This window comes from Triticum aestivum, chromosome 2D (assembly GCF_018294505.1).
Source record: "Triticum aestivum cultivar Chinese Spring chromosome 2D, IWGSC CS RefSeq v2.1, whole genome shotgun sequence".
Classification (NCBI taxonomy): Eukaryota; Viridiplantae; Streptophyta; class Magnoliopsida; order Poales; family Poaceae; genus Triticum; species Triticum aestivum.
In genome coordinates, this window is record NC_057799.1 from 329249956 (window position 1) to 329261185 (window position 11230).

At 44.2% G+C, this 11230-nt stretch overlaps 1 protein-coding gene across 1 annotated transcript; it reads right to left on the reverse strand.

Moving 5' to 3' along the window:
* Positions 1–374: 374 nt before the first annotated feature.
* On the reverse strand, positions 375–4419 carry LOC123052996 (probable proline transporter 2). The gene is made up of 8 exons (XM_044476366.1): positions 4039–4419; positions 3286–3499; positions 2657–2881; positions 2267–2361; positions 1880–2069; positions 1613–1737; positions 1315–1530; positions 375–1219 (listed from the first exon to the last, which is right to left on the reverse strand). The coding sequence occupies exons 1-8, from the start codon at positions 4042–4044 to the stop codon at positions 839–841; spliced, it is 1452 nt and encodes a 483-aa protein (XP_044332301.1). The 5' UTR covers positions 4045–4419; the 3' UTR covers positions 375–838.
* Positions 4420–11230: the final 6811 nt, after the last annotated feature.

An 11230-nucleotide genomic window follows, 5' to 3' on the forward strand; every position in this document is an offset into this window, starting at 1 on the left:
GGATCATATTTCCCCCGTCATGCCCATGGAGCTCAACACCGTGTCCTCATTCTTCACCACCATGAGTCCACAACCCCATGGCCTTCTCTTCCTTGTTCCCTCCGCCGTCGGATGCAGACCCCAGGTTATTCCAAATGCGGAAGGTGGTATAGAGCACGATGATGAGGACACCACCGGTGATCGAGAAGAGGAGGGCAACGAACAGTGCAGTTACAAGGTGGCATAGTGGAACGCAAAAGTAAGATAGATATTTCCATGGAGGGACGTAGCCGAAAACATAAGTGAGAGGGAGGTCGGACAAAGAGGAGCTAAACTAGAACACTACTTAATTTAGTACAAAGTTGAGACACTTATTTTGGGACGGAGGGAGTATGTCAGAGAGACAGCAGATCTTATAATTATTATTTTTAGTGAAACCAGAGCTTATAACACCGCTAAATGTGACACACGTGGTAAGCAATCCAAACTATTAAAAAAAAGAGCTTATAACTCCGACAACTCTGCAGGCCGCACTGGGCTGACCTACACACACACCTAGCCCAATGCTCAATGAACTTAATGCACACCTAAGACCCAAACAGCTTGGCTAGCCAGCAGGGCAGTTGGAGCCTTTTCCTTCAGCTTATGGCTGCGCCGCCCCAATGTCCAAAGTAGCGGTGCTGACAAAAGCTTATCCAAATAGATATTTTAGACTTTCGGGCAACGTTTAGGCAGCCACACATACAGGAATACTTCGTTCACTGATGCTATTTTATCTCAATAACGAGCGTGTAAAATACTCTATTGACCTAACCCATCCTATAATATATGAAATTCTAGAGCTGACTAGAAATTGGCCTCACATATCAGCAAATAAGTGGTAGGTACTGGAATCCAGAATGATAAGCCTGAGCGCGGCGGCTGCAGCCGTGACCGACAACAAGCTGAACCCAACAACATTCAGCCAGTGCCAACCTTTCTGGAAGGCAGAAAGTTTGGGCCCCTTCACCATCAGGTACATGTGGTTGGCAAGAACGAACGTGAGGGGGAAGGTGCTCAGGGCGCCGGTCAGGCTCATGAAGTCGCCAAGGAACGGGAGCATCGCAGCCACCAACGTGTTCACCGCCAGGTAGCCTCCTCTCACACCAACTCTGAACACAACATTATGGATTGCAAAAGGCCCACCGTGTCCGCTGCCGAATCTTGTGTCCAAGTACTCATACATTGGGCTTGCAAATATCTAGAAAAGAAATTCAAATGTTAGTTCAGCGAGGGGAAATCATCAACTTTGAGATGGATTGCTTTTTGGACTATGAAGTACGAAGGTAGACCTACATGTAATGCTATGACAGTCTGAAGAAAGGCCGAGAGATTTGCCACAACTTTTATCCAAGCTGGACCATGGACGCTATTCAGTAGATAACTCGAGGTTGAGGATCCGTAAGCCCAGTATCCCATAAAGGTCACAGCATACAGAGGCAACGAACCAACAGTGAACTGGAACCAGAGAGCTTTCTCCATGTTCTTGACCACAGGAGGCCTTATGGTTGCCTGCAATGTATATGAGTCACATAAGGTAATCTGATGGCACATAAACTAGTCGATACCCTTATGTGCTACTACAATGACTCACTTGAATTTCTGGTAGCATTCCAGTGTTGTACGCAAATACAAGATTTGCTACAGCACCTATCGTAGTGAAGACTCTAGTTGACTCTGATCCAGGAATACTGTAATCTTTTGCAGGTGCTGTTATGCCTTGAAGAAATCAAGTGATGAAACAAAATGTCATGTTGAAGAAACCTAAAGCATATTTATGGTATGGCAACAAATAGAATGCATACGAAATTATGGTACGAAATATGCCAAGACAGCTGAACAAGGCAGCAAAGGGTAATACCATCTCTAAGCGACAGCACAAATGCTATCACGATATAGATGAGACTGAAAACAGTGGAGAATCCCAACCAAATTCGGAGAGCAGATAGGTAAGGAATTCCAAATGCAAAAAGAGCACAGACAAACCCAGATAATGCTATGCAGTAGGGAAGTTTGAGAAGTCCGTCATCTCTAAAGAGGACGTATATTGCCTGAAGAGAAGAAATCACATCACAAATAAGCATTGGGAGGACAAAACATCACAAGTATCTTCGCACAACGTAAGTTCAACAATTTAACTGTTTTCCGTGGAAAGAAATTCAACGGATGGATTCCCAGCATATGTTTTGAATACAGATATTTTAACCAGAATGGTTAAGTTAGGTGCTAGTGGATACGCTATTCATACCTTCAGTGCTTGGCCAGCTAAGATGATAAAGCCAGTGTTGATCATGAAAAGATTAATATACTGCAGAGCCCATGTAAGCGCATACATTTTTCTTCCTGTAATCACCAAAATAAAGGTAAACTAATTATGTTGGGACAAAGAAATTGCATTTGAATTCCATCTAGATAAAAAAATTCCAACTGGAGCGGTAAAAAGGGAAGTGGTGTCCAAATGGCAAACAAGTAGATTAGAACGAGGTACTATGTATCTTTGACCAAAGGCCTCAACAACCACAACAAGAACTCTACAACTAGAACATATGGGGGTCCTCAATCAAATAGAGCAAACTCCAGTTTATTGAACGTTACGTCTACTCATTAGAATGAGGGGATAGAGTGTATGAATATGTACCATATATATGTCCAGCAAGATCTCTGTATCTAATATGGCGTTTCCCACCAATTTCATGGAGGCGACCAAGCAGAGCATTTGCATACATCGAGATTGCAGCAGCCAGGATCAAGCCGCATGTTCCACCAATCCAGCCCAAAGGGACCATAATCGACCCAGAGTATCCAAGAACATATGCACTATTGACCCCTGTTGTCAGCACAAATCCAACTTGATACCAAGGATCTGAAAACGAGCAGAATCTTTCGTGAGTTCAACAGTCACAGATACAAGAACTGCAAGAAAACAATTCATGCGCATACATTTTAAGGTTCTGAACCCAGATCAGAGGAAGCAGTGAGACGGGGCATCACCGAAAATGCAGATTAAATCAGCATTTGTTTTTTTACTTTATGTCTTCTCATGATCAAAGTATGATGAATGTAAAAAACCCTTGGAGCGTTACAGAAATCAGTTGGGTTAACATGGTATTAATTTGATAGCAGAAGATACTATTGATAAGCATTTGAGTTGATGGCAACAGAGTGATTAAGATGCAGAGGGAGTATCAGATACACATAGCCGACAACCAGTTTGGTGAGCTATCCTTGTTGTCATCACGGAGGGAAGAGTTAGGTAGAAATGGTTACCAACGCTAATCTGGTGGGCCGTATCATCAGAAACGTCGAGCCTGTCGACCTTTTCATCGTCGGCCATCTTGCAGGGCAGCAGCGGCGCCCTGTCCGTGTCCCCTGAGCCAGGCAAGCAAGAGGAGGAAGAGGTTGACGCCCAGGAAGAAGAAGCGGGAGGAGAAGAGTTGGAGAGTGCTTCCTCGTCGTGCTGTTGCTGCTGCCGCTTCGTGGCCTATAAAAAGGAAGCCGCAGACGTCAGAAAAGTAGCATGCGACAACTGAATTTGGGGATTTTCTTTCTTCTAAGAGAGAAAAACTTGATTAATTTCTCATTTTCACTCCACATCCATAAAAAAACATGCATATCTATATTAATAAATCTATTAAATTCCTCCTTTGTAGTACTACACATGATCCATAGCACACTTCGTGAAAAGTAATAAAAATAGTACTACTCCATGTCAGAATATTAATAATGATCACAACAATAATAACAACGATATCAGTAATATTAGTAAGAATAATAATACAATTAACCTTTCTGAAAAATCAATAATATAACACCTGCTATTCTGCTAATACATACATAATAATTAGTAGGGAGTATTATTACTTTGAAGCGATCAATCCATGTCAGAATAAAGGCATTAGTCCATTCATCCGATTCTGTAGCAGAATAGGTTCGTTCGTTCTGTGCGCCGAGCTATCTACTATATGTAATCTGGTAAAAGTAGTGGAAAGGGGGAAGGAAAGAAAGAGAATCCCCACTCACATCCATCTGAAAGGCAGCCGGGCGGGGCTTCCTTTTGGATTTGTTATTAATGCCTTCCTCCTTTGAATTCAATCTGAAGAAGAAAGGCGAGAATGGAATGGAATCGATCCCCTCCCCCTCCCCACTAACACCCACCCTTTAATTCTCCGCCGACGGTGCCGGCTATGATGATTGATGGCAGCAGCTGCGGCAGAGGCTTGAGAGTTGAGATTAGAATAGGGCCGCGGCAGCAGCAACCGCTCGTCGTAGCTGGCTAGTGCTGCACCGCCGCGGCTCTACCTAGGTAGCTAGTGCTGTAAAATAGGCCGAGGGGGAGGGGAAGGGGGAGGAAGAAGAGGAGGGAGGTTGTGCCCGTCTACTGGACTCTCCGTTTGTTTATCAAGACCACAAGGAAGATCGAGTCGAGTTGGTTCATTAGTTAGTTGGTCGCGATTTTTCTGGCAACGTACCAGCAAGCAGTTAGTTTGTTACGGCGATAAAATCACATCATCACTTATCGTTACGTATATCTATCTATCTATCTATCTACTTTTTTTTACCAAAATCTATGTATCTACTACGAGAGAGGGATTTATCTCCCTACAACTTTATAATCGCATCTCCGTTAGGTGCCCAAAATTAGGGCATAAACACATTTTTTATAGCAAAAGGGGCAAAAACGCTGCCCCAATAGATGCCCTATTTGCAAACTTTTTTACTCCAATTTTAAGACATGTGTAATTTGCAGCACTTGGCTGCTGGTGCAAAACAAAAAGCTGCCACACGGGCAGCTACCCGCCGCACTGAACTTTTCCTTCCCTATCCCGCGCAACCATCGCACCACCTCTGCGTCGCTGGCTAATCCCACCCCACCGCCAGATCCACCCACGCCCGTTGTCGCTGCCCGCCGCACCACCTCCACAGCCGCACCGACCAAATCGGCCGTCGCTCGTGCCCATCCCAACGCCTCACCACCTCTGCGCCACAACCGTGGCCGCACTAACCGAATTTGTCCTTCACCGTCGTGTCGTGGCCGCAACGACGGAATCCCGCCTCCACCGTCGCCTTGTCACCGTTTTGTGGCCGAACCGGCCGAATCCGGTCTCCACCGCCGTAGCACCCCGCCACAATATGTCGTCTCGTGCTTGTCCCCATGTCATCGCCGCACCGCCGCCGCCATGACGCCGAAGCTCAAGTCAAAGAGCAAGTTGGGCTTCAAGGGCGTGCGGCAGCGGGACTCCGTCCACTTCGGCGTGGAGTTCCAATGCGGCGATCGTCGCTACTGGCTCAACACGTTCAAGACGGTCGAACTTGCCACGCAAGCCTACGAACCGGCGATAAATCAGACCATATGCTGACAATGCAAAGTTCATTGGTCCGTCAGTGTCCATTGTCCTTGCGAGGAGAAGAGGGACATGCACATTGTTCATGCTAAGAGTGATGCAGAGGCTATGGCGAGGTTCGCGTGTGAGAATCTGCAGTACGTACTGTACGAGGCAGATTCTTTTGGAAGCGAGACTATGAAAAGAAGAAGAAGAAGGAGGAGGTGAAGGAGGACGAGGTTGAGCCCTTGGCAGTGATCATCCTGGAGACGGAGGAGGAGGAGACCATGTCGCCTTGGAACTCCATTGACGTCGATTATGTGTCTGGCGAGTAGGATCTTTATGTTTAGGGTGATCAAGTAGTAGTAATCTTTATGTTTTAGAGTGATCAAGTATTAGGATGAACTTTATGTTCAGTGCAATGTTTGGATGTTTTAAAATGTTTGAAACGAACTATGCAATATGATTTTAGGAAAAAAAATATTTTCATGTTTGACAGTTCCCTATTTTAGGGCCGCTGTTGGAGATGGATGTTTTTTGGTGTCTAAAAACACTTTTTGGTGTTACAAATTTTACTCTAGGCCAACTTTGATGCCCTAAAATAGAGCACCTACTGAATATGCTCTTAACCTACATCCCTAAGAGATTCATCCCCACTAACTTATTTATCTCAATATGCAAGCATGCCATCTCATCATAATGCTCACCTCAACATGCAATTATGCATTTGAAAAGACCCATCATAACATTCAATCATGCATGTGAAAATATTTTCCATTTAATTATTCTACTTATATTAAATAATAATTGTTCTAACTATACATAATCAAATATAATAAGTCATATGTGTTGGGGAACGTAGCAGAAATTTAAAATTTTCTACGTATCACCAAGATCAATCTATGGAGCCATCTAGCAACGAGAGAGGGGGGAGTGCATCTACATACCCTTGTAGATCGCGCGCGGAAGCGTTCAAAAGAACGGGGTTGATGGAGTCGTACTCGTCGTGATCCAAATCACCGATGATCCTAGCGCCGAACGGACGGCACCTTCGCGTTCAACACACGTACGGAGCGGGGACGTCTCCTCCTTCTTGATCCAGCAAGGGGGGAGGAGAAGTTGATGGAGATCCAGCAGCACGACGGCGTGGTGGTGGAAGTAGCGGGATCCCGGCAGGGCTTCGCCAAGCGCAAGCGGGGAGGAAGAGGTGTCACGGGAGGGAGGGAGGCGCCAGGGCTTGGGGTGCTGCTCCCATGCGCCTCCCCACTATATATAGGGGTGGAGGGGGCTGCTTTCTTGCCCTCCAAGTCCATTGGGGCGTTGGCAAAGGTGGGGGAAAGAAATCCCATCATTTCCCTTCCCCACCGATTGTTATCCCCCTTTTTAGGGATCTTGATCTTATCCCTTCGGGATATGATCTTATTCCTTCTAAGGTGGGATCTTGGTGCGCCTTGACCAGGGGTGTGGGGCCTTGCCCCCACTACTCACGTTCATGTGGGTCCCCCCATGCAGGCGGGCCCCACTTCGGAACCTTCTAGAACCTTCCCGGTACAATACCGAAAAATCCTGAACATTTTCCGGTGGCCAAAATAGGACTTCCCATATATAAATCTTTACCTCCGGACCATTCCGGAACTCCTCGTGACGTCCGAGATCTCATCCGGGACTCCGAAAAACTTTCGGTTAACCGCATACTAATATCTCTACAACTCTAGCGTCACCAAACCTTAAGTGTGTAGACCCTACGGGTTCGGGAGACATGCAGACATGACCGAGACGACTCTCCGGTCAATAACCAACAGCGGGATCTGGATACCCATGTTGGCTCCCACATGTTCCACGATGATCTCATCGGATGAACCACGATGTCGAGGATTCAATCAATCCCGTATACAATTCCCTTTGTCAATCGATACGTTACTTGCCCGAGATTCGATCGTCGGTATCCCAATACCTTGTTCAATCTCGTTACCGGCAAGTCACTTTACTCGTACCGTAACGCATGATCCCGTGGCTAACTCCTTGGTCACATTGAGCTCATTATGATGATGCATTACCGAGTGGGCCCAGAGATACCTCTCCGTCATACGGAGTGACAAATCCCAGTCTCGATTCGTGCCAACCCAACAGACACTTTCGGAGATACCTGTAGTGCACCTTTATAGCCACCCAGTTACGTTGTGACGTTTGGTACACCCAAAGCATTCCTACGGTATCCGGGAGTTGCACAATCTCATGGTCTAAGGAAATGATACTTGACATTAGAAAAGCTCTAGCAAACGAACTACACGATCTTGTGCTATGCTTAGGATTGGGTCTTGTCCATCACATCATTCTCCTAATGATGTGATCCCGTTATCAATGACATCCAATGTCCATGGTCAGGAAACCATAACCATCTATTGATCAACGAGCTAGTCAACTAGAGGCTTACTAGGGACATGTTGTGGTCTATGTATTCACACATGTATTACGGTTTCCAGTTAATACAATTATAGCATGAACAACAGACAATTATCATGAACAAGGAAATACAATAATAACCATTTTATTATTGCCTCTAGGGCATATTTCCAACAGTCTCCCACTTGCACTAGAGTCAATAATCTAGTTCACATCACCATGTGATTAACACTCAAAGTTCACATCGCCATGTGACTAATACCCAAGAGTTTACTAGAGTCAATAATCTAGTTCACATCACCATGTGATTAACACTCAGTGAGTTCTAGGGTTTGATCATGTTATGCTTACTCCAATCCTTAGAAGGATTGCTGGAGCTTTGCATACTTGTTAGCATCTTTCAGGATTGACAAAACCTTCTGGTTGTATCGCATACAACCTTTCCTCAAGAAAATCGTCGAGGAAACAATGTTTTGACATCCTATCTGCAAGATTTCATAAATAATGCAGTAACTGCTAATATAATTCTAACAGACTCTTAGCATCGCTACGACTGAGAAAGTCTCATCGCAGTCAACTCCTTGAACTTGCCGGAAAACATCTTAACGACAAGTCGAGCTTTCTTAATGGTGACACTTACCATCATTGTCTGTCTTCCCTTTAAAATCCATCTGTACCCAACAGCCTTACGACCATCAAGTAGTTCTTTCAAAGTCTATACTTTGTTTTCATACATGGATCCTCTCGGATTTTATGGCCTCGAGCCATTCGTCGGAATCCGGGCCCACCATCGCTTCTCCATAGCTCGTAGGTTCATTGTTGTCTAGCAACATGACTTCCAAGACAGGATTACGTACCACTCTGAAGTAGTACGCATCCTTGTCGTCCTATGAGGTTTGGTAGTGACTTGATCTGAAGTTTCATGATCACTATCATAAGCTTCCACTTCAATTGGTGTAGGTGCCACAGGAACAACTTCCTGTGCCCTGCTACACATTAGTTGAAGTGACGGTTCAATGACCTCATCAAGTCTCCACCATCCTCCCACTCAATTCTTTCGAGATAAACTTTCCTCGAGAAAGGACATGTTTCTAGAAACAATCACTTTTGCTTCCAGATCTGAAATAGGAGGTATACCCAACTGTTTTAGGTATTCTATGAAGATGCATTTATCTGCTTTGGGTTCGAGCTTATCAGCCTGAAACTTTTTCACATAAGCGTCGCAGCCCCAAACTTTTAAGAAACGACAGCTTAGGTTTCTCTAAACCATAGTTCATACGGTGTCGTCTCAACGGAATTGCGTGGTGCCCTATTTAAAGTGAATGCGGTTGTCTCTAATGCCTAACCCATAAACGATAGTTGTAATTCGATAAGAGACATCATGGTATGCACCATATCCAATAGGGTGCAGTTATGATGTTCGGACACACCATCACAATATGGTGTTCCAGGCAGTATTAGTCGTGAAACAATTTCCACAATTTCTTAATTGTGTGCCAAACTCGTAACTCAGATATTCATCTCTATGATCATATCACAGACATTTTATCCTCTTGTCACGACGATCTTCAACTTCACTCTGAAATTACTTGAACCTTTCAATAATTCAGACTTGTGTTTCATCAAGTAAATATTCTCAGCATCTACTCAAATCATCTGTGAAGTAAGAACATAACGATATCCACTGCGTGCCTCAGCACTCATTGGACTGCACACATCAAATGTATTACTTCCAACAAGTTGCTCTCTTGTTCCATCTTACTGAAAACGAGGCCTTTCAGTCATCTTGCCCATGTGGTATGATTTGCATGTCTCAAGTGATTCAAAATCAAGTGAGTCCAAATGATCCATCTGTATGGACTTTCTTCATGCATATATACTAATAGACATGGTTCACATGTCTCAATCTTTTCAAAAACGAGTGAGTCCAAAGATCCATCAACATGGAGCTTCTTCATGTGTTTTATACCAATATGACTCAAGTGGCAGTGCCACAAGTATGTGGTACTATCATTACTATCTTGTATCTTTTGGCATGAACATGTGTATCACTACGATCGAGATTCAATAAACCATTCATTTTAGGTGCAAGACCATTGAAGGTATTATTCAAATAGACAGAGTAACCATTATTCTCCTTTAATGAATAACCGTATTGCGATAAACATAATCCAATCATGTCTATGCTCAACGCAAACACCAAATAATAACTATTCAGGTTTAACCCCAATCTCGATGGTAGAGGGAGCATGCGGTGCTTGATCACATCAACCTTGGAAACACTTCCAACACATATCGTCATCTCACCTTTAGCTAGTCTCCGTTTATTCCGCAGCTTTTATTTCGAGTTACCAACACTTAGCAACCGAACCGGTATCTGATACCCTGGTGCTACTAGGAGTACTAGTAAAGTACACATTAATATAATGTATATCCAATATACTTCTGTCGACCTTGCCAGCCTTCTCATCTACGAAGTATCTAGGGTAGTTCTGCTTCAGTGACCGTTCCCCTCATTTCAGAAGCACTTAGTCTCGGGTTTGGGTTCAACCTTGGGTTTCTTCACTAGAGCAGCAACTGATTTGCCGTTTCATGAAGTATCCCTTCTTGCCCTTGCCCTTCTAGAAACTAGTGGTTTTACTAACCATCAACAATTGATGCTCCTTCTTGATTTCTACTTTTGCGGTGTCAAACATCGCGAGTTGCTCAAGGATCATCATGTCTATCCCTGATATGTTATAGTTCATCACGAAGCTCTAATAGCTTGGTGGCAGTGACTATGGAGAACCATCACTATCTCATCTGGAAGATTAACTCCCACTCGATTCAAGTGATTGTAGTACTCAGACAATCTGAGCACATGCTCAATGATTGAGCTTTTCTCCCTTAGTTTGCAGGCTTAAGAAACTTGTCAGAGGTCTCATACCTCTTGACGTGGGCATTAGTCTGAAATCCCAAATTCAGTCTTTGGAACATCCCATATGTTCTGCGACGTTTCAAAACCGTCTTTGGTGCCACAATTTTAAACCGTTAGCATCACACACTGAACTATCACGTAGTCATCAAAACGTGTATGACAGATGTTTCGTAACATCTACAGACGACGCTCGAGGTTCAGCACACCGAGCGGTGCATTAAGGACATAAGCCTTCTGTGCAGCAATGAGGACAATCCTCAGTTTACGGACCTAGTCCACATAATTGCTACTATCAACTTTCAACTAAATTTTCTCTAGGAACATATCTTAGTAGAACTAAAGCGTAAGCTATGACATTATTTGCAAAGACCTTTTGACTATGTTCATGATAATTAAGTTCATCTGATTATTTAATGAACTCCCACTTAGATAGACATCCCTCTAGTCATCTAAGTGATACATGATCCGAATCGACTAGGCCGTGTCCGATCATCACGTGAGACGGACTAGTCATCATCGGTGAACATCTCCATGTTGATCGTATCTACTATACGACTCATGTTCGACCTTT